This window comes from Pan paniscus, chromosome 8 (assembly GCF_029289425.2).
Source record: "Pan paniscus chromosome 8, NHGRI_mPanPan1-v2.0_pri, whole genome shotgun sequence".
Lineage (NCBI taxonomy): Eukaryota > Metazoa > Chordata > Mammalia > Primates > Hominidae > Pan > Pan paniscus.
The window spans coordinates 55,532,146-55,556,228 of NC_073257.2; the positions used below are offsets into that span (position 1 = coordinate 55,532,146).

A 24,083-nucleotide genomic window follows, 5' to 3' on the forward strand; every position below is an offset into this window, starting at 1 on the left:
TACACAAAATTTTTTCTTCTGGAAATTTAAGAATGAAGATATAGAGAAAGAAGTTAAGGAAGAAATTGACCCCGATGAAGAAGAAAGTGCCAAGAAAAAGCATTTGGATAAGAAGAGAAAATTGAAGGAGATGTTTGATGCAGAATATGATGAAGGAGAAAGCACATATTTTGATGATCTTAAAGGAGAAATGCAGAAACAAGCCCAGGTGAGAAACCTCAGTTCCTCTCAGCCCCTTGTCAAGACTATCATATAGCGCAGGAATCCCTGACTTTGTTTGGGTCCCTACGTCCTATCCTGCTTCTGTGTATCCTGCTTCTGTGCCTTTCATTCGGACTCCTGGGTAGAGATGCATGTGAGTGTGTTTATTCATGCAGTGAGCTCATTGTTTGTGCAGTCAGAGGGTCACCAGAAAAAGATCCATACCTATTTTGTAACAAGAATTAGGAAATAGAAATGACTGAGACACGGTCTCTACTTTTGAGATGGTCTCTACTTTTACAATGTAGTGATCTGAGACAGTGTGTTCATTTCAGTGCAAGCATTGGCGGCCTATTCCAATCGCTGCTCCCTGATTTGAATGGCAGGTGATCAGTGGCCCCTGTGGCTTATAGACACACCAGAGCTCCCAGGGGAAGTGCTCTGAAAACTCATCCTGGTCAGAGTTCAGAAGGACATGTGGAGTATAAGGTCAGATGCGGAAATAAAGGGAGATGGTGTGGCCCTCCTGCCTGGGGATGCTGAGCAGGTTGCTGGAGGCGGTGATCTCCCTCTGAAGGAGACAGACACAGAAACGTGTGTACAGTTGATGGTGAGCATCTGAGTTGCGTCTTGTTAGTGAGGCCAGGAGTGCCTGTGTAAGCTGGAACAGATTAGGTATATGATTTGTGAAACGGAGTTTCATCCTAGGTCTTCATCTAGTCAAAGGACTATTTCCTGATTAGGCATTAGCTTAGTGGTTGCTAGTCTGTGTTGACCTTTGAAAGTCATGACTAGGCTAACTCTGAAGTTTTTGCTTCACACCATTTACAATTTAAAATTACCTAGAGCCTTGTGGGCCATTGGAAAAGACTGAATGTTTCACTCTGAAATGGGAGTCCTTGGAGGGTTTTGAGCAGAGGAGAGGTAATCAGATCACTCTGCCAAGAGATCAGTCGGGTGGCACAAACCAGAAGGCTGGCAGTGGAGATGAGACAAAGAGTCAAACCCGGATAGACTTTATTTGGAAGCTGGGTCAGTAGGATTTCCTGGTGGACTGAATGTGGGGTGTGTGAGAGGAAATGAGGATGTCGACTGGAAGTTCCTGGAAGGATAGGTTGTTGTAAGTTAGATAGGAAACCATCTGCAGATGCAGTTTTGGGAAGATGATGTTTGGTTCGGCTGGGTATCATGCAGACAAGTGAAATGTCAGGTCTGGAGAGAGAGGTCTGGCCAGGGACTTAGATGTAGATGCCCTCAGCATGTAGATGCCACTTAACGCTGTGAGGTGGCCGGGGAGTGAGTGCAGAGTGAGTGGGAGGAGCAAGACTGGCATGGGCGAGATGGGGCGATTGTGGCCGTGAGTCCTGAGCAGTGCCTAGGAGGGAGAAGCAGTGTGAGCATGCAGGCACGCAGGAGGCCAGTTGTACATGGAGGCGAAGCATTGTTCAGATCCTGCTGCCATGTTAACTACGGTGAAGGCAGAGTTCACCACTGGAGGAGTCCTTCAGCGTGGAGGCCTTCAGCGATCTTGGCAAGCACCAATTTTCATGGATGTAGGAGAATGGGAGCAGAGGAACTGGAGGCTGCAACTGCAGAAAACTTTTGTGGGGTTTTGCTGCAGAGAGAAGCAGAGAAATGAAGCCGTTGTTGGTGGAAGAAGTGGAATCAAAAGGTTTTGAGATAAGAGAGAGAACAGAGGGAAGAGCTGTTGGAATAAAGTCCAGGAAGAGTGGATGGTGTCTAGTGAGCAAGTGATGTGTGGCCCTGAGTAGAGGCATGGACAAATCTTCTGTGCCTGAGCTGCCTGTAGAACTTTCTGTGATCGTCGAGATGCACGTCAGTGCTTCCCAATATTGTAACACTGGCCGCAGGTTGATATGGACCACTTCCAGTGTGACTAGTGTGATTGAGGAACTGCATTTTAAATATTATGTAATTGTAATTAATTTTAATGTAAATAGCCACTCATAGCTCCCCTATGGGCCAGGTCAGAGCTCTGATAAGGCTGGATATGGGAGGAAACCCTGGTAGAGGGCTGACCGTGGAGGTTCTTTTGGTTTTGGAGTGAATCAGGAAACAGCCATCAGCTGAGTGAAGGTGAGGGTGGTGGTGGGTGTTTGAAGACAGGGGAAAAGTGTGAAAGAATTGTTCAGAAAGGAAAGAAAGAAGGTGTGGACTGGGGATGTTTCCAGTGTTCGGGCACGCAAGGCTCCACAGTTATCTACATTTGCTGTCCCTTGGAGCAGGAGAGAAGAAAACGGTTGGGACGTATTCTGAGCAGACTGTAGAGGTAAAATATGTAGGTCTTTTTTTTTTGGTTTTTTGTTTTTTGAGATGGAATCTCGCTCTATTGCCCAGGCTGGAGTGCAGTGGCACGATCTCGACTCACTGCAACCTCCGTCTCCCGGGTTCAAGCAGTTCTCTCACCTCTGCCTCCTGAGTAGCTGGGACTACAGGCACGCACCACCACGCCCAGCTGATTTTGGTATTTTTAGTAGAGACGGGGTTTCACCATGTTGGCGAGGCTGGTTTCAAACTCCTGACCTCATGTGATCTGCCCACCTCGGCCTCCCAAAGTGCTGGGATTACAGGCGTGAGCCACTGTACATGGCCAAATGTGTAGTATTTTTAATAGGGTAAAGCCTACATAATTCTGTCCACAGTTCCTTTACTTAGAAATTGCTCATTTGTTCATGTTAATCTTATGTTTATTACAGATAACAGCATACAGGTTTTTTTATTCCCCATCATGTACAGCTGAATCGCGCAGAATTTGAAGATCAAGATGATGAAGCCAGAGTTCAGTATGAGGGTTTTCGACCTGGGATGTACGTCCGCGTTGAGATTGAAAATGTTCCCTGTGAATTTGTGCAGAACTTTGACCCCCATTACCCCATTATCCTGGGTGGCTTGGGCAACAGTGAGGGAAATGTTGGCTACGTGCAGGTGGGTCCCTTTGCTACATATTTGGTGCCTGAGGCTCTGTGGATTTCCCCTCCATCAATCATCTTACCCTCTCGTCCCCTCAGATGCGTCTGAAGAAACATCGCTGGTATAAGAAAATCCTCAAGTCCCGAGATCCAATCATATTTTCTGTAGGGTGGAGGAGGTTTCAGACCATCCCACTGTATTATATCGAAGACCACAATGGAAGACAAAGGCTTCTAAAGTATACCCCACAGCACATGCATTGCGGAGCAGCCTTTTGGGGTAAAATATGATTACAATAACTTGCCTATTGCCGAGATTAAACCTTACAGGCTGCGTTATTATAGCTTTGTGCTTTTCTTTCATAAAATTCCACTCCTAAGATTTTTCTCTTTTCTGGGAGCGGGGAGGTGGTTTGGAGTATATATGTAAATCTATATCCAAATCTAAATGTCCATATCCAGTATGTTAAACTAGAATCTAAAATTTGTGGTTCGCTATATTTCTTTTTTTCCTTTTCCTTTAAGGCCCTATCACTCCACAGGGAACTGGTTTCTTGGCAATACAGTCTGTCAGTGGCATAATGGTAACTATCTTGGATGATTTCTTTTACAGATTGGTTTGAGAAATATATCCTGGGTGTGGGTTATTATGTACATGAGACTTTAAGTTGAAAATTACTCAATTAATACAAAGTAAATTTCCCTTTGCTTTTAATCTTCCTACATCGTTTTCAGTAGGGTGTGGGATTAGAGGAGGGGAGGTGGAAGAATTATAATGGTACATTTCCTATTTTTGTGTATCTTTTGCATTTATTTATCTAAGCAAGTACTTAAGCAGTGCTCACCATGTGCTAAGCACTATATGAGGTTGTGAGGAGCCATCAGAGACTCCCTGCAGCCGTGCAGGGAGTCCATTTTCATTTGACCAGTCAGGCAGGGCAGGGTTTATTGGTCCCATTTAACAGAGAAGAAAGCAGAATAATGAGCAAATGGAATGTGCCCTGGAGTTCCAAATTTTAATTTCCTAAACATTGCAACTGTATTTTTCTTTTCCATTTCATTCCAAATAAATCATTATAGTGAAATTACATTCCTCTGAAATCACTCTCGGGAAAGTACTCAAGACGCCTTTTTTTTTTTTTTTTTTTTGTTTTGAGACAGAGTCTCACTCTGTCATCCAGGCTGGAGTGGTGCAGTGGCACGATCTTGGCTCACTGCAACCTCTGCCTCCTGGGTTTAAGCGGTTCTCCTGCCTCAGCTTCCTGAGTAGCTGGGATTACAGGTGTGCACCATCATGCTGAGCTAATTTTTGTATTTTTAGTAGAGACGGGATTTTGCCATGTTGGCCAGACTGGTCTTGAACTTCTGACCTCAGGTGATCCACCCGCCTTGGCCTCCCAAAGTGCTGGGATTACAGGTATGAGCCACTGTGCCCGGCCTCAAGTGTCACCCTTGTTAGTTTGGCTTACCAACTTGAAAGTTTTGGATTGCTTTTGTCAAACCACTGGGTTGCAAGTTCACATGGTCTCTCTTGTTTTTCTTAGCTAATTGTAAGTAAAATTCACTTTGGTAATTTATTGTGTCACATAGAATTGAAGTTTTTCTCTTGCTGATATTATTCCTATTTTCAAATTTTGGGGTTCCTGTTAGCCTGATTTTCGGATAGCTGCTACAGGAGTTGTCCTTGATCTGGATAAATCCATAAAAATTGTGAAGAAATTAAAGCTAACTGGTTTTCCATATAAAATTTTCAAGAACACTTCATTTATTAAGGTCTGTATATCTATATATTCTCATATTTATAAATGTCCATATTGTTTGAGAAAAGGAATGAAATACCTTTAAAATATGGGCCTCATATTTTTAGAAAAGTGTTTGAAATCTTTTATAAACTTCATATTTTGTTTGCTCCTTTATATTCTGTGTTACTTAAATATGCTCTAAAAAGCAGTGGTAAAACAGCTATTTAGGAATTGAGGCTGTTATTCATAACTTCCATGTGAGACTGCCACAGAACTCATATTGAAAATATGTCATTTTATCCACTGGGTTTTGTTTCCTACTTTTTTTATTTGTGTTAAGAAAGGGAAAAAAATCACAAGTTTGTCTAACCATTCAGTAGAAAAATCGACAAAGCATTTGCAGACAACTTGGCAAGGGTACAGAGAAACGGATGTACTGTTTTTCAGTATTTGGGGAGGTTGGTTTGAGCAGCATTTATTGAGAATTTCATTAGTGGGGATGTTTCTATTGAAAACACAGAGTTAGAAAGTCATAAAATGTTCTTGCAATATAAGGTAATAATACCACCAGCGTTTATCTTACTGTTTTCATGTTCTAAGTGCATGCACCTGAGTAAAAGCATCTGGGCTGCAGTCCAGTCTGAGAGATGCCAGGAAAGGCTGCCTAGGCCAGTTCAGTCCAGTAAATCCCTCTTCGATCTTCTCTTCCACACAGACAGCGGTGATGAGCATGCCCATGAACTGACATGATTATTTTGGGGAAAATGAAAGACTTGTATTCTTTTTGAGGTAGTAATTCCACTTTCAGGGGCAAATACATTTTGTTTATTTTACCACCCTTCAGTGAGTTGTTTTTGTTCTTTAATCAAGGATGTATGTTTGAAGTAAGAAGTAAAGCATAAAGTATATGATTTTGTGTGTGTGTGTTTTTATCTTGCTATACCTGTAGGGAATGTTTAATTCTGCCTTGGAAGTGGCCAAATTTGAAGGTGCTGTGATTCGAACTGTCAGTGGGATAAGGGGGCAGATCAAGAAAGCACTCCGAGCTCCAGAAGGAGCTTTCAGGGCCAGCTTTGAGGATAAGCTGCTGATGAGCGGTGAGTGTCTTGAGTAGTGTTCAGGGCAGGGTGTTACCATTCATGCTTGACTTCTAGCCAGTGTGACGAGAGGCTGAAGTCAGGTCTCTAGAGAGTTGAGCAGCTCCAGCCTTAGATCTCCCAGTCTTATGGGTGTGCCCATTCGCTTTGTGTCTGCAGTCCCCTGGCCACACCCAGTAACAGTTCTGTGATCTATGAGAATAGTTTCCTTAGCGAGCTTTCCCTTCAAATACTTTGCAGCCAGGTAGAGAAGTTTAGAGTGAAGGTTTTATTCTTTGTTTCTTCGCAATATGGATATGAATCTTCTTTTGAAAATGTTAAAGTAAATTACCTCTCTTTTCAGATATTGTCTTCATGCGAACTTGGTATCCTGTTTCCATCCCAGCGTTCTATAACCCAGTAACATCTTTGTTGAAACCAGTGGGTGAGAAAGACACCTGGTCAGGAATGCGGACCACGGGCCAACTCAGGCTCGCCCATGGCGTCAGACTAAAGGCGAACAAGGACTCTCTGTATAAGGTACTGGTCGCGTGTGTGTTAGTGGAGATGAAGCCTGTGCTCTACAGACAGAGAGTCACACAGACACTTTTCTATAATTTCTTACATGCTTTGAATGTTCAAGTATAAAGTCTAACGTTAAATTTGATTGAACAATTGTATATTTGTGGAATATTTTGGAATGGAACACCAAAAAATGATAATAGTGGTTCTTCCTGGATTGAAGACAAACTTTTCTTTTTTAAAATAAATTTTATTTTATATATTTGAGGTTGACCACATGATCTTAAAGGATACATATAGATAGTAAACTGGTTACTATAGTGAAGCAAATTAACATAGCTACCATCTCACACAGTTAGATTTTTTTGTGTGTAACAGGAATAGTTAAAATCTGCTTACTTAACAAAAATCCCAAAGACAATACATTTTTATTAACTATAGCCCTCATGATATACACTAGATCTCTAACTTGTTCATCCTACATGTCTGCTACTTTGTATTATTTTAATATACATCTCCCCATTTCCTATTGGTCATTTCCTATTTGGCCCATTTTTCAACTGGGTTGTTTTTCTGCTATTAAGTTGTAAGAGTTCTTTACTGATTTTTGGATATTAACACTTTATCAGATATGTGGTTTGCAAATATTTCTCCCAGTCTATAGGTTCCCTTTTCATTTTGTTGGTTGTTCCTTTGCTGTGCAGGAGCTTTTTAGTTTGATGCAGTCCTCCTTGTTTATGTTTACATTTGTAGCCTGGCTTGTGGTGTGATATCCAAAAAATTATTGCTAAGGCCAACGTCAAGAGGCTTTCCCCCTATGTTTTCTTCTAGGAGTTTTATGGTTTCAGGTCTTATTTGGGTCTTGGGTCTTGTATCTATTTTGAGTTGATTTTTGTGTATGGTGTATGGTCAGGGTCCAATTTTATTCTTTTGCATGTGAAAATCCAGTTTTCCCAGCACTATTATTGAAGAGACTGTCTTTTTTACCATTGTGTTGTCTTGTTTGCCCTTATCAAAAATTAGTTGACAGTATATGTTTGGATTTATTTCAAAGGTCTCTGTTCTGTTCCATTGGTCTATTTTTTTGTTTTTATGCCAACACCATACTGTTTTGATTACTATAGCTTTGTAATACAATTTTAAATCAAGAGGTGCGATGCCTCCAACTTTTTCTTTCACAGTAATCTCTTGGCTGTTTGGGGTTTTTTGTGGTTCCATATGAGTTTCAGGATTGTTTTTTCTTTTATTTTCTTTTTTTTTGAGGCAAAGTCTCACTCTGTCACCCAAGCTGTAGTGCAGTGGCATAATCTCGGCTCACTGAAACCTCTGCCTCCTGGATTCAAGCAATTCTCCTGCCTCAGCCTCCCAAGTAGCTGGGACTACAGGCACGTGCCACTATGCCCAGCCAATTTTTGTGGTTTTAGTAGAGACAGGGTTTCACTATGTTTGCCGGGCTGGTCTCCAACTCCTGACCTCGTGATCTGCCCGCTGCGGTCTCCCAAAGTGCTGGAATTACAGGTGTGAGCCACTGCGCCTGGCCAGGATTGTTGTATTCTGTTCTGTGAAGAATGCCATCAGAACTTTGATGAGGATTGTGTTAAATCTGTATATTTGCTTTGGGTAGTGTGAACGTTTTAACAATATTAATTCTTCTGATCCATAAACATAGGATGTCTTTCCATTTGTTCATGTCTAAATTTCTTTCATCAATGTTTTATGGTTTTCAAGTGTACACATCTCTCACCTTCTCGGTTAAGTTTATTCCTAAGTTTTTGTTTTTCTTTGCTGCTATTGTAAATGAGATTACTTTCTTGATTTGTCACCTAGGTTATTTGCATACAGAAATGCAACTGATTTTTATATATTGAGTTTATACCTTGCAGCTTAACTGAATTGATTTAGTAGTTCTCACACTTTTTTGTGGAATCTTTGGAGTTTTTTATGTAAAGGATCTTGTCATCTGCAAATAGAGATAATTTTACTTCTTTAATTTAGTTGCCTTTTTTTTCTCATCTGATTGCTCTTGCAAGTACTCTATTGAATAAAAGTGGTGAAGCTGGCCATCCCTATCTTGTACTCAATCTTAGTGGAAAAGCTTTTAGTTGTTCCCCACTAACTATGATGTAGACTGTGGGTTTTTCATAAATGGGCTTTATTACGTTGAGGAACTTTCCTTCTATACATAAACTGTTAAGAGGTTTTATCAAGAAAGGTTGCTAAACTTTGTTAAATGCTTTTTCTGCATCAATTGAGGTGAACATGTCGTTTTATCTTTCATTTTGTTAATGTGATATATCACATTGATTGATTTACATATGTTAAACCAGCCTTGCATGCCAGGGATAAATCCCACTTAAACACGATGTATAAAGTTTTTGATGTGTTGTTGAATTCTATTTGCTAAAATTTTTTTAGGATGTTTGCATCAGTGCTTAATTTATTGGAGAAGTTGACCTGTAGTTTTTGTTTGTTTGTTGTGTGTGTGTGTGTGTGTGTGTGTGTGTGTATGTGTGTGTGTGTGTTTTGGTTTGGCTTAGGTATTAAGGTGATACTGGCCTGGTTAAATGTGTTTGGAATTATTTCCTCTTGCTCTATTTTTGCGAAGAGTTTAAGAAGTAAACTCCCAGGGGATGGGAGTGACTCTGGACATGGGAGTGACATTATAGTGACTCTGGACCCTACAGTGGTGGGACACAGCAGCATCTCAGTCTCTACGAGGCCAGGTGCAGCATCAGCAAGGACCCCGGAATGATGGAGCACTACTGTGGCTTGGGCCCTCGGGGGCAGGGACCAGTGCAGCAACTACTTCTCTCCCTGGGGAGGCAGGTGTCTGGGCAACTCAGATTCTCCAGGGCTAGTCCAGTTCCAAGGAAGCAGGGTTCTACAGTTGTTTGTCCTGAAGGGCAAGGTACCCCAGTTCAACCAATGCCATTTTCCTGGGATGTGGGGGTGCCATGTTGGCTCATCCCTGGCAGGTGTGGCTGCTCAGCTCAGCCAAGACACTGATTCCCTGTGAAGCAGGACAGTGCTTCAGCTCTTGTGCAGTGGGGGGTGTGACTGCTCAGACTGGCCAAGGCACTGATTCCCTGGAAAGCAGGGCACCAAGTCAGCTCAGGCTCCAAGCGGCAGGGCGCAATGGCAGCTGGGAGGGGAGGGGCACGGCAGCGTGGCCTCGCAGGGTGGGGTGCATGCTGTGATGTGGACATCGTTTGTTCCCACCAGCACTCATGTTGAAATTTGATTCCAAATGTGGTGGTGTGGTAGGTGGGGCCTAGTGGGAGGTATTTGGGTCACAGGGCAGATCCTTTATGAATAGATTAATGCCTTTTCATGGGACTGGATTAGTTACCAGGAGTGGATTGTTACCAGAGTGAGTTCAGCTTCCTAGACTCTCGTGTTTCCTCTCTTGCCATGTGAGCCCCTTGCATACACCTGTTTCCCCTTCCACTTTCCCCATGAGGTGAAGCAGCACAAGATCCTCGCCAGATGTGCTGCCTGATCTCGGACTTTTCAGACACAAGCAGGGTGAGCCAAATAAACCTTTTTTATAAAATAAGTTACCGAGTCTCAGGTATTCTGTTACAGCCACACTAAATGGCCTGAGACAGTGTAACAGCAGCTCAGGGGTGGTGGGCCACTAGGTGGGGGTGATATAGAGCAACAAAGCCTGAGGATGGAAGAAGGGTGTGGTGGCTGCTCACCCTGGGTGGGACATGCTCCCGAAGTGATTCCAGGTCCAGGAGGGCACGTTGCAGCAGCAGCTGGTCCATGGGGGTGGGGCACAACGTCAGTTCCTTCTCTGAGGGGAGTGCTGGGGCTGCTGGGCCCCTCTTGCTTCCTTATCCCCACAGGGAGACATCCCCTCTGCTTCAGGCTGATCCCTCTGGGGGATGGGTGGTAGGGGGCAGATGTTTCCTTCTTTCCTTTATGTGACCATCCTAGTTTTCTGTGCTCTACTGGATTTCTGCTACTCCTTGATGCACTCTGGGGCTCTCCTTTAGTGACTTTCATCAAAGTATAGTTGTTTGCTGCTTTGGCTGTCTTTGTCAGGGGATGAGCGCAAGGGGCTATTGATCGGCCCCTTGCTGGCATCACTCCCTCTTAAACTTTTCACTGAGTACTCTTTTGAACTATTTTTTTCCCCACCATATATATGTATTTTTAAAACATTAATGTGCTAATTTCTATTAAAGCAATGTGGATTTTTCTGAAAGTTTTAATGTTTTAATAAGCTTTTTATTGAAATGTTAATGTACATACAGAAGAGTGCCCAAATCATAAGTGTGCAGCTAGATGAACTGTAGCACACCAGCTGCCACGCCCTGGACCAAGCAGTAGCCTTGCCCTGTGGCCTCTCCCAGGCACTGCCTCCCCAACCCACAAAATAGCTACTTTGCCAGTTCCTGACGTAGATTTGTTCTGCCTGGTTTGGACTTTTATAAAATACAGCACATTCTATTTAGCCTGGCTTCTTTGGTTGAGTATTACGGAACACATCCATGTTCTTGTCTATGGCAGACATTGATTTATTGTCATTGTTGAGTTCCAGTATATGACTGTGTCACCATTTATCCATTGATGGGTAAAATGATTTCCTATTTTTGGCCGTTATCCCACGGCCCTTAACACTAAGGTCTGGATATGGGACTTGCAGGTACGGAGGGGCACACACACTTCTGCTGGAGGATCCCTGGGTAGGGTGGAGACTCCAGGGCACCTGTGCTCTGCTTCAGTGTGGAGGCTTCTGTGTCATGTTCTGGGAGCACAGCGGCTTGGCCTCTACCACCAGCAGCAGCTTAAAGAGTTCCTGCTGTTCCACGTGCTTGCTGACAATTGGCCTCTTCAGTTTTTTTTTTTTTTATTTTAGGTTTTCAATGCCTGCCTGGACTTGTGTTTTCATTTAGATTTTGGTTTCTTAGAACTGTTGTTATTCTCTTCACAGCTTAACAATGCATTTGAATAGATTTGTTTTCATGTGGAGTGTTCAGTTTTGTAATAAGAGGGTTGTTCAAGGCATCAGTCTGCCACTCTGCTAGAAACAGAAGTCTCCCAGGCATTTCTTTTTATATAAAGTAGTTAATGAAATTTTGAACCGTCTTACATGAATTTTTATTAAAATACACTTCAGGATGTGGTGCCCATTATCCATTCTACTCTTTTGTAACAAGTAGATTTCTCTGAATTCTTGAATTCAAAAACAATCGGGGTTCCTAAACAAAGAATATGGAATATTATTGGGGATGATGTCTTTAATAATACATTTCAAGATAGGAGAAACTTGTTCTATATAGTTGACTTTAACAAAAGCCTAGGGCAAAACTTTCAATTTATTAACAGTATTTATGAGGCAGTTAAGAATTTGAGTCATCTCCGTCTCCACTAAAAATACAAAAAATTAGCCAGGCGTGGTGGCGGGCGCCTGTAGTCCCAGCTACTCGGGAGGCTGAGGCAAGAGAATGGCGTGAACCCAGGGGCAGAGGTTGCAGTGAGCCGAGATCGTGCCATTGCACTCTAGCCTGGGCGACAGAGCGAGACTCCATCTCAAAAAAAAAAGAATTTGGGTCATCTCAATTAAATATAGAATTTAAGATTACCTTGAAAATTCAGTGCAGAGTATTTTGCCTTCATCTGTTGTTTGAGTCTCCCTTCTTTTAGCCATCCTTCCATCAGAAATAGAATACCAAGTTAAACTTCTTAATTAGAATCAGGAATCGGGACTCTTTGGCTGCTGATTGAAGGAAGAACTGTCCTTAAATCCAGAGTGGGCCAGTTGTGGTGGCTCATGCCTGTAATCCTAGCACTTTGGGAGGCCAAGGCAGGTGGATCACCTGAGGTCAGGAGTTCAAGATTTCAAGACCAGCATGACCAACATGGTGAAACCCCATCTCTACTGAAAATACAAAAATTTGCCGGGCGTGGTGGTGTGTGCCGGTAGTCCCAGATACTTGGGAGGCTGAGACAGGAGAATTGCTTGAACCCAGGAGGTGGAGGTTGCATGAGCCGAGATCACGGCACTGCTCTCTAGCCTGGGCGTCAAGGCAAGACTCCATCTCAAAAAAACAAAACAAACAAAAAAAAACATCCAGAGTGGTTGATAGTCAAGACAAAAAGCTAGATTATTTTTGTTAGTCTGGGAAATAAGCACCTCAGTGGCCCAAAGACAAGGCCTGAAATTTCCATGAAAAGAAACTGGGATCTATTCATCTGTTCTGTTGAGACCCATAGTTCCATACCATAGAAATGGGCACAGTGGGTTTTGAGGGGAGAGTTGTAAGTGTAAGCTGTCTGTTCCTCTGTTTACTGAGAATTGTGGGTGTCCACTGAGGCAGTTCATATTTGGCAGATGATTGAGTCCTGATTTCTCAGGGCCGGCAGACTGTGGTGTTACTGATCTTGTGGAAAAGTCAACCCAATGAGAAGATTTTATGCAGAAGTTTTAAATGCACATTGATCATAATTTGAATATGTCACAGTCTTTATTTTTCTTTTCAGCCAATCCTGAGGCAAAAGAAACATTTTAATTCACTGCACATTCCAAAAGCCTTGCAGAAGGCCCTGCCATTTAAGAACAAGCCCAAGACCCAAGCAAAGGCAGGCAAGGTGCCAAAGGACAGGCGGAGACCGGCCGTCATACGCGAGCCTCATGAAAGAAAGGTACTGTCGCCCATGCTGTACTGCACGCTGCATTTAGATAGGAAAAGAACACTCTCAATAGCACACTTCCTGTTTCTACTGTAGTCTCAGTTACTCAGGGCACTGGAACTAAAGTCAGAGGAAGAGCCAGAGTCCATTTCCCTTTCTTTGCCTGGTCCTGCTCTGCCCTGTGCTTTTCATGGGGGATAACAGGTACATGGCTGGGGAACCCTTCTGTCTTGGTTAGCTGCACACAGTGTCCACAGAATGATGAACAGAGGTGGTAAAGGTAAAATGCGATCACACCTGTGTCTCCATGCCAACAATGACTTCCTAGCACAGGATGCATTTTCATGCAGTTAATATTCACTTGGATCGTGGGTTGCCTCTAGTCTTAGTGCTTAGGATGCGAGTGTGTGGTGGCTGAGAGCATTCTGATACTCGCCGGCTTTTGTCCTTGTCAGATCCTTGCACTGCTGGATGCTCTGAGTACGGTGCATAGTCAGAAGATGAAGAAGGCCAAGGAGCAGCGGCACCTGCACAATAAAGAGCACTTCAGAGCCAAGCAGAAGGAGGAGGAGGAGAAGCTGAAGCGGCAGAAGGACCTCAGGAAGAAGCTCTTCCGAATTCAGGGGCAGAAGGAAAGAAGAAACCAGAAGTCCAGTTTGAAGGGGGCTGAGGGCCAATTGCAGTGAGCCTTTGGACTGGAGGGACTGTCCCTGGATCTGCGGAGGTGGACAGTTTCAAACATCACAGTTTGAATGCCTGTGAATGACAAGTCAGTGGGAAAGAGCTCAAGAGATGTCTCTACCCAAACTGTGCCTGCAAGAGGAGGAAAGGAGAAGCCTGGGCTGCTGGGACTGGGTTCATTGTCATCACTTGGGGCTGTCGAGATTTAAAGTGATGTAAGCTGTGGTTATGTGGATTCTCTTACTTTCCTCTGCCTGCCTCAGTTTAATTATTTTGTCCTACAGAAATATCATTAAAATATTTTTTTGTTACTTTTGGCTTAGTAGTTTTCATTAGGGATGAATGCCTGACAATTCTTTGTGGATAATTATTTATACTACCACCTTCATGAGGAGTCTTCCAGAAGAGAAAGAAATATTCACTTGAACCCTGAGCTCCCATGGAAGATTTTAGAGAATAGTGTGTAGTGTTTTTGTTGTGTTTTTTGTTTGAGTGACACACAAACCTAGATGGTACAGCCTACTGTGCACCCAGGATCTATGGGCTCCTTTGATCACTGGCCCTTGTGGACATTTTCTATCTTATTTCATATGTTCTGCACATTAGTATAGTGACAAGGTAACAGTAAGTACTTTTTTAAAGCTTTAGACTTAGGAGATTATTGTCTCAGGTGCAGAGACCAAGGAAATCGTATGTATCAGTGAGATAGGCTTCCCGTATTATGCTCATGCGTTATACCTGCCTAGCTACATTGCCTTTTTTAAAATTAAACATTATATTGAAGTAATCATACTATTACATAGGCGATGTATGTATTTTATGATTGTATGTTGATATAGTTATGGGGAATCTAATCCTATATGATGTAATCATAGATTCACATATAGTTGTATATTTTGCCCGATTTCTCTCAGTGGTAATGTTTCACACATGTAACAATCAGGATGTTGACATCAATACAGCCCACTGATTTTATTCACATTTCCCCAGCTTTACTTTCCCCAACGTATACTCCTCCATGTATGCATGGGTGTGTAGAAATATGGAACGCAGCTGGGCACAGTGACTCACGCCTGTAATCCCAGCACTTTGGGATGCTAAGGCAGGAGGATCACTTGAGCTCAGGAATTTGAGACCAACTTGGGCAACATGGCAAAACCTCATCGCTACAAAAAATAAAAAATTCGCCAGGTGTGGTGGGTGCACACCTGTAGTTCCAGCTGCTTGGGAGGCTGAGGTAGGAGGATCACTTGAGCTCGGGAGGTTGAGGCTGCAGTGAGCCATGATAGCACCACTGCACTCCAGCCTGGGCGACAGGGCAAGACCCTGTTTCAAAAAAAAAAATTATATATATATGTATGTAGAACACTTCATGAATTTGTGTGTCATCTGTGCATGGGGCCCATGCTGACCTCTGTGTTGTGCCAGTTATAGTATGTGTGCTGCTGATATGAGTGCCACATTGCCTTTACAACATCATAGGGGCCAAAGAGGGTCGGCAGGATTATGAGCAGTTGGCCTAGTCTGAGAGGCTCTCTAAAAGCCTAAAGTTGTCCGTAGGCAGGTGCTCAGCTTTGTATCTCCATAAGAAGGGAAGAGGATGTGAGGATCCTGTCAGGGCTAGGTCCACCTGGGAAGTGACAATTGGAACACTCCCAGACCTCTCTGGGCAACTCTGGGTGTACATTTTCCTCTGTTCCTCAAGAGCTATTATGAATTTCATCATCCAGTATGCTGATAGGCCTGGGGACTGACACATAGCCCATAACAATTATAATTTAAAACTAATTTGTTATATAGCATAATTGATATATTTTAAAATGCAAAACTATAATTCAACTAAAATATACAAGGCACTCTAAGCCATACCATGTTTTAAGTAGCTTACAAGGTGATCAGCTTATACAACAAGCAAATTTGTTCAAAGAGAAGCATTGCAAATAAGTATTTATAATTGTATAGTTTTATATTTTAGCCAGAAGAGTGAAATCCTTTAGCAATGGGGGAAATAAAAGAATGTTTAATTACAGTTGCAGATAATGGCCTTTTCCAAAGACAATGTATGTAGGCAGAACTCATACCTGTTAATATTAAAAATCTTGGTTTATCATATTTGGAGAACAAGGGAAATAAAAAGTTTGCATATTAAGATTATTTAAAACTAAAGTTAAGGAATCTCTAATGTCTGAAAGAAACAATAAATAGCATTTTCCATGTAGAATTTTTATTGGTGAATGTTCCACCTGGCCAGGTTAGTAAAATACAGTCACGCATCAGTTAAGGATGGGGATATATTCTGAGAAATGTATCATTAGGCAATTTTGTCATTGTGTAAACATCATAGAGTGACACACAAACCTAGATGGTACAGCCTACTGTGCACCTGGGCTCTATGGTATGGCCTGTTGCTCCTAGGCTACAAACCTGGGCAGCATGTGACTGTACTAACTACTGTAGGCAGTTGTAACACAGTGGTAAACATTTGTGTATCGAAACATAGAAAAGGCATAGCAAAAATACAGTATTGTGGAACCACTGCCATATACGTGGTCCGTGCTTGACTGAACATCATGCGGCATGTGGCTGTATGTATACACATAGTTTTTGCTGTGAGTTTGCATCCATCTCATAGGAAGACATATATCAAAATAAGGACCAGACTGGAGAGTGTGTAAATTACTTTTCAATACTAATGGCTTATTAATTTGATATTGTCAGCAAGTATGTTGCAAAAACAAATTCCACCAGAATGTGAGTTCCATGAGAGCAGGAACTGGGTTGTTCACCTTGTTGGCACTTGGAGTAGAGCCACTGAGCTTCGTGCTGCATAAAATTGCTTGGAAGAAAGAAGGGAGGGCATTCCAGGTAACTGAAGCATTGCTATGCAAAGTAAGCATTTGCCCTCTGAAATATTTTAACAATGTTTATAGAAACCTTTCTCAATTGTATTAAACTTTGTAAATTGTAAAAATTATTCTGTTATACCTTTCTATTTACTAGGCACAGGCAGCCATAGGTGCTGGGTATGTTTTGAAAACATATTGAACCTACAGTGTACATATCCTTCCATGCCATTAAATATTCTTATTTAATCATAGATGTGTTCAGGTGTGTTTGGTTTCCTATTTGTGGATGTACTAGATTGTTTTCTTTTTTTAACAAAACCTGTGAACTTGCTTTAAGTATTATCATTTGGTGACATGCCCGCCATTTCAGAAATAAATGTTTGAGCAAAGAGGAAAGCCACCGGGTCTGATTCAGCTCTCTGGAGGCTCCAGAGCTTACCCCGCTGATGGGAAAAGAGCATCGATTTAATTGCCCTTGGTACCGACTTCTAGTATCTAGTATTTTGCCAGACTCAGGTATTTCTTAAAGCCATTATTCAGAGTCTTCAGCAAGGACATTGTATTGTGTCTCCTTAGTTTTACCTAGTTTATTTCATGGTTTTAAAGTATTGTACATTTTTATAATCCTTTAACAAGACAAAAGGTTGAGATGTTGGACATTTAAATGCCAAAGGCGTTTTATTATGAGACTTAGCATTTCATATTTGGGGATGGTACCTTATCGAAAATCAGATAAACTTTGGTTGGATGGGTATTTGGAGGAATCTTTTAAGTCTTTTCTTAAGCAAAGTTTGGACATTCTAAAATAAGGTTGCCAACTGGCATGTAGAGAGAGAAGGATGTGTCATACATTTAGACCAGGTGGCCTGTCCTGTAAATTTTTTTGAGGGGAAGGGTGGGCTTGTTTTTTTCTGTGTTTTGGTTTTTTCCAATTTTTGTTTTGTGATAAAATATGCATAATAAAACTTATTTTATCAATTTTTAATTGTATGAGTCAGTGGCATTAATTACCTTCACAGTGCTGTTGCAGCCATCTTCAGAGCCTTTCCATCATCCCAAACTGAAACTTTGTACCCATTAAACTACATCTCCTCATTCCCTCCTTCCCCCAGCCCCTGCAACCACCATTTTGTTTTCTGTCTCTGAATGACTACTCTAGATACTTTTGCAAATGGAATCATACAATATTTGTCTTTTTGTGTCTTGTTTATTTCACTTAGCATACTGTCTTCAAGGTGTGTCCAGTTGCAGCATGTGTCAGAATTTCCTTCCCTTTTAAGGCTGAATAATATTCCCAGTGAATGTCTTTACCACACGTTGCTTATCCATTCATCTGCTGATGGATGTGTGGGCTGTTGGGAATAATGTTGCTTGAACATTGGTGTGTAAATATCTGTGTGAGTCTCTGCTTTCAGTTCTGTGTGTAAAAGTGGAATTGCTGGGTCAAATGTCATTCTGTGTTTAATTGTGTGAGGAACTGCCACACTGTATCCACAGCTGCTGTGGATTCCTTACATTCCTTCTAGCAATATGTACGAGGGTTTCAATTTCTCCACAGCCTAGACCACCCTCATTACTCTGTTTTTTTGTTGGTTGGTTGATTGGTTTCTTAAAAAACAGGCATCCTAGTGTGAAGTTGCATCTCGTTGTGATCTGTATGTTGGGAATGACTAGTGATGTTGAGCATCTTTCTGTGTGCTTATTGGCCATCTATAGACCTTCTTTGGAGAAATGTCTATTCAAGTCCTTTGAATCAGATTTTTTGTTGTTGTTGAATTGTAGGAGTTCTTTTTATATTCTGGATATTCAACCCTTATCAGATAAACCATTCACAAATATTTTCTCTCATTCTTTGGGGTGTCTTTTCACTCTGATAGTGTCCTTTGATGGGCAAAGGTTTTTTAATTTTGAAGTCCAATTTATTTTTTCTTTTGTTGCCTGTGCTTTTAGTGTCATAGCCAAGAAATAACCAAATTATTGTTTAGTTTTTTAAAAGTATTTATGCGATTATTTGGCTGATACCTGTCTCTAATGATTGACGGCACTTCTTGAGGGTGGCTTTTAAACATGCAAATTTGATGTCACTTTCCGAGGCTCCTTCCATGGCTTCCCTTTGCTTCTAGGCCGCAGCCCTTGTCCTCGCTGCTGCTCTGGCCCCTGCCCTCCTCTAGGGCCTCTCTTCTGCTGCCTCCAGCTCTGGCCACAGTGGCCTTTCATTCCTCGGTGCACTTGCCTGGGGTCCTCAACACATGCAGTTCCCTCTGCCTGGAATGCGGCAGCTCCTCCGCCCCCTCCCGGCCTCCACCTCCTCGCTGCTCCTTCTGAGGCTGGCCCTGAGACCACTGGTCGGTGCGGCCTTCCCTGGACCCTCTCCGAACTCCCCAGTACTCCTCCACACTTTTCTCCAATAAACCAGTGGCACTCAGTTGTGCTGTCCAGGGACCCCTGGGATTTTGACGACCCTGTCGGCGGCTGGGTGAGGTCAAGAATGTTTCATGACAATAAGGAGACGTTATTGACCTCTTTTCACTGGAAGTGGGAGCGTCTTGCGGGGAGGCAGCGGGCTGAGGATGCGGCTGTGTTAGGACGTGACAGCTCGCACAACTGAAGCACCGCCACTTTCCCACAATTTTTTTTTTTTTTTTTTTTGCTTTGGAAAACATTTCTCAAGAAAATATGCGACTTATGTTACCATGTAATGGGCTTGCTTCTGTTATTTTAAAACAAACTAATAAGTCTCTTAAATGTTTCTCGGCTTTATTTTTTGTTGTTATGGTTCCTTTTCTTCTGTTTCCCCCAGCTTTATGAAGGTGTAATTGACAAACTTGCATATCTTTACTGCTCACAGCGTGCTGTTTTGCTGCATGTGTGCCCTGTGGAACGCTTCGTGGCGCTGCTGCACACCTCCATCACCTAGTGCTGTGAGGGCCCCTGGGATCCGCTCTCCCAGCGCTGCGCCCTCTACCCCCTGCTGTGCCTGAGGCCCCCCCCCAACCTCCCTCGGACCCGCGCCCGCCGCTGGAACCGCACCCATGGCCCGCGCCGCGTCCCCGACCCGGCTTTAGTTTCCACCGACGCGAAGAAACTCAGCCTCGGTCCTGTTTAGGCACGGAAAGGGCTGGAGAACCGCGTCCTTCCGAGGCGCCCCCAGCGCGGCTCCCCACGGCGTGCAGGACCCGGGACTGTCGCGCCGCGCCTGGGGACGCACAGGAGGTGGGACCCCGGAGCGAAGCCCCTGCAGCGTCCCGGGCTGGACGTGGCCCTGCACCCCCGGCTGCTGGGCGGGCCGGGGCATGCACGAGATCGCGCGCTTTACAAACTGTCGGTCGTTCTGGGAAAGTTAAAGAACGCTCTGCAGCTACTTCACCTGCCGCTGAAAGGAGCCCGGGCAGGGCTGGTCACTCCGCGCCACGCCCCACGCGCCAACACCGGAAGGTGAATGTTCAGAATATTTTTATCATTTAAAGCCAGTATACTGGCTGGGCACAGTGGCTCACACCTGTGATCCCAGCTACTTGGGAGGCCGAGGCAGGAAGATCCGATTGAGCCCAGGAGTTCCAGAGCACCCTGGGCAACATGACAAGACCCTATCTCTACCAAAAAAAAAAAAAAAAAAAAAAAAGCCGAGAGTGGTGGCGCGCACCTGTGGTCCCAGCAACTCGGGAGGCTGAGGCAGGAGGATGACCTGAGTTCAGTAGGTCTCCAGCCTGGGCGACAGAGCGAGACCCTGTCCATTAATAAATAAAGCCAGTGTACCTAAAATACCATCACAACATGGAATCAGCATAAAAATGATTATTGAACTACTTGACATTCCTGTTTTGTGCTAAGTCTTTGAAATTTTGTGTGGCATTTTGTTTTGTTTTGTTTTGTTTTTTGAGACAGAGTTTCGCTCTTGTTGTCTGGGCTGGAGTGCAATGGCACGATCTCAGCTCACTGAAACCTCAGCCTCCCAGGTTCAAGCAATTTTCCTGCCTCAGCCTCCGGAGTAGCTGGGATTACAGGCGCCCGTGAACACGCCCGGCTAATTTTTTTGTATTTTTAGTAGAGACAGGGTTTCGTCATGTTGGCCAGGCTGGTCTCAAACCCCTGACCTCAGGTGATCCGCCCACCTCGACCTCCCAAAGTTCTGGGACCACAGGCATGAGCCACCGTGCCCGGCCCAGTGTGTTGTACTCTTATAGCACCTCTCAATTCAGATCTAAATTTTGTGGGAAATAATCTATATTTAGATTTCACAGTATTCACAGTTGAAAAAATAGATGTATATCCCCTTGTTTCAAATGTAACTGAACCTAGTCACTTGTTTGAAATTCAAATTAATTAAAATTAAAAATTTCCAGTTCTCGGCACCAGTTACACATTTCAGGGGCTCAATGGCCCCATGTGGCAGTGGTCCCGTAGAGGACGGCACAGCTCTAGACATGGTGTAGGAAGTTGGAGAAGGCTTCCTTAGGGAAGCAAGTGACGGTTGAGCCATGACCAGAAGTTGGTTAACTTGGCAAAGGCTGGGAGTTGGGGAAGCAGAAGAGTGTGTCAAGCACAGGAATGTTATGTGGAAAGGCCTGTGACACAGGGCAGCATGACGCCTGCAAGCCAGCGTAGCTGGAGCCAGGACAGCAGCAGAGAGTCCTAGGAGCTGGAGGGGAAAATAGAGAGGCAGGGGATGAGGCCGCCTTAAGAGGCTATCTTCATCCCAAGACACCAAGAAGCCCTGGGAGAACATTTAGCTGGGACAGCATGGTCAGATTTCCATTTTTCAAAAAGCCCCTTTGCTACTGGGTGGAGATAGTTTGCAGGAGGTTCAGGGGAAGGAGGCACAGAGAGGGAGAAGTGGTGGGTGCTAGAGCTCTGAGAGGTAACATTGGAGGGGTAGTGGGTCTGGGGGTTGTGAGGAACAAGGGGTTTTCAGGGAGTACCCCAGGGCCCCCAGGCGTCTGGCTGGGATGCCAGGTGGAGTGATGGGCACCTGTGGGACAGCCAGGTAGAGACATCTGAGGCGGCAGCTGGGGAACTGTCTGGAACTCTGGTTGATGTGCTACCTGGGCTTAAGATGTACTCCCAAGAGTTACCAACACCTACACTTGGGAGTGGGTGCGTTATCCAGGGAGGAGCCAAGATTGAACAGAGGTGGGTTTTTGTTCAGCATTTTAAAAATTTTTCATTTTTTTTTTGTAGAGACAAGGTCTCACTATGTTGCCCAGGCTGGCCTCAAGAGATCCTCCTGCCTTGGCCTCCCAAAGGGCTGGGATTACAGGCGTGAGCCACTGGTCCCAGTCTGTTCAGCACTTTTTCCACTAGCTTAGTATCTCCACATACCTCAAAGAGATCACCAAGTCCAACTCATACATGCAAACCAGTGCTCAGGAAGTCCACATGATCCTGCTGTGGTTCATTTGACCAAAACTGAGCGGTGGAGCTAAGCAAGGCTGTTTCACAGAAGCCAGATATATAAGTGTCCTCAATATGGAGGGCAGTCACCATCTCCCAGTGTCTCTGACTGCTGCAGGCACACTTGGCAAACTGTGCTCAGGTCAGGGATGGTCTGGGTGGGGGCTCCAGTTTCTGCCACTCACCAGTGATGTGACTCTGGGCAATGTACAAAATCTCTTGGGTTTTAAGTTTCTTATCTGTAAGATGGGGATAATAAACCAATCTTGCAGCATGTGAGGATTTAATGAGACTACAGTTCCCATGAAGGGGATGGGGTGCTGACCTTCCCACACAGTCAAAAATCCACATATAGGCCGGGTGTGGTGGCTCACGCCTGTAATCCCAGCACTTTGGGAGGCTGAGGCGGGCAGATCATGAGTTCGGGAGTTTGAGACCAGCCTGATCAACATGGTGAAACCCCGTCTCTACTAAAAATACAAAAATTAGTCAGGCGTGGTGGTGCGCACCTGTAATCCCAGCTACTCAGGAGGCTGAGGCAGAAGAATTGCTTGTACCCAGAAGATGGAGGTTGCAGTGAGCCGAGATCTCACCACTGCACTCCAGCCTGAGGGACAGAGTAAGACTCCATCTCAAAAAAAAAAAAAAAAATCCACATATAACTTTCAACTCACCACAACTTTTGTTAATAGCCTACTGTTGGCCAGAAGCCTTACCAATAGCATAAACACTCAACACATATTTTGTATGTGATTTGTATTGTATACTGTATTCTTACAATGAAGTAAGCTACAGAAGAGAAAAAGTACTAATAAAATCATAAGGAAGAGAATGTATTCACTATCACTAAATAGAAGTGGATCATCATAAAGGTTTTCATCCATATCATCTTCACATTGAGTAGGCTGAAGAAGAGAAGAGGTTGGTCCTGCCATCTCAGGAATGGCAGAGGCAGAAAAGGTGGGGGAGATGGGAAGGAAGGCGGGAGACGCACACATGCTGAGAAATTCATCATTATTTCTGTCTGACATTTTTGCTTTTTCATTTCTCTAAATATGTTTCTTTATGATACCAATCCTCCTTCCACCATTTGCTTTAGTTTTGGTGCCCGTACCATAGAAAGGTCCATATGGTAAAAGAAGTCACAAGCAGTCTTGAATAATCGGAACCCCTCTGCCAGATTGTCGAATGTCAACTTATTTTCTGGTACTGCGTCTACATCCACTTCTTCATCATCTGGCACTGATTCGAAAGCACTCATCTCCATCAAGTGGTCTTCTGTTAATTCCTCTGGTGTGATGTCTATTCACTCTTGAATTTCTCCAAGATCCATATCCTGAAAGCCTACATTCCCCACCTTTTTTGCCACAGGCACACTCTCTTTCATGATTTCCTTGATTTGCCCTATTGTAAATCTGGACACAGTTTTCTCCAGTAGGAAGGCTGGGCACTGAGAGCCTTCGAACCTTCTGCTTCACCTTTTGACATCTAGGGCCCAATTTTAATGCATTTAAATGTTGCCTCCACTCTGAAATGAACATGGGACGTCTGTAATGTGTGAAATAGGTGTGTCTCATCCCCTTCATGAATATTCATAGAGCCTTCTATAACCTGTTGAATATGTACATTTAGCCAACCCTTTCAGCATAACTTCCTGTCTCACCTTTCTGTCCCTGGAAGTGCCTACTTTTGGTCTTTGCTGGAGGCTAGACTTCCCAGCCTGTCAAGACGGCCAGGCTGCAGGCTGCAACCTTTCTAAGAAATAACGCTTTTGGGCTGGCCCAGTGGCTCATGCCTGTAATCCCAGCACTTTGGGAGGCTGAGTTGGGTGGATCACTTGAGACCAGGAGTTCGAGCCCAGCCTGGCCAACATGGTGAAACCCCATCTCTACCTAGAAAAAAATACAAAAATTAGCCAGGTGTAGTGGCATGTGCCTGTCTTCCCAGCTAAATGGGTGGCTGAGGCAGGAGAATTGCTTGAACCTGCGAGGCAGAGGTTGCAGTGAACTGAGATTGCACCACTGCACTCCAGCCTGGATGATAGAGCTAGAC

The 24,083-nt window shown here is 43.8% G+C and overlaps 1 protein-coding gene across 2 annotated transcripts in view; it reads left to right on the top strand.

The window, feature by feature from the left end:
* Positions 1-14,105, top strand: part of BMS1 (BMS1 ribosome biogenesis factor) — a 49,543-nt gene extending 35,438 nt beyond the window's left edge. For both annotated transcript variants that reach the window (XM_034930362.3, XM_063607356.1), the window contains 9 exons: positions 32-208; positions 2,959-3,147; positions 3,231-3,411; positions 3,657-3,715; positions 4,782-4,904; positions 5,823-5,970; positions 6,314-6,489; positions 12,964-13,125; positions 13,569-14,105. In XM_034930362.3, the coding sequence (XP_034786253.1) occupies positions 32-208; positions 2,959-3,147; positions 3,231-3,411; positions 3,657-3,715; positions 4,782-4,904; positions 5,823-5,970; positions 6,314-6,489; positions 12,964-13,125; positions 13,569-13,799 (1,446 nt within the window). In that variant the 3' untranslated portion in view covers positions 13,800-14,105. The remainder of the gene's footprint in view (positions 1-31; positions 209-2,958; positions 3,148-3,230; positions 3,412-3,656; positions 3,716-4,781; positions 4,905-5,822; positions 5,971-6,313; positions 6,490-12,963; positions 13,126-13,568) is intronic.
* Positions 14,106-24,083: the final 9,978 nt, after the last annotated feature.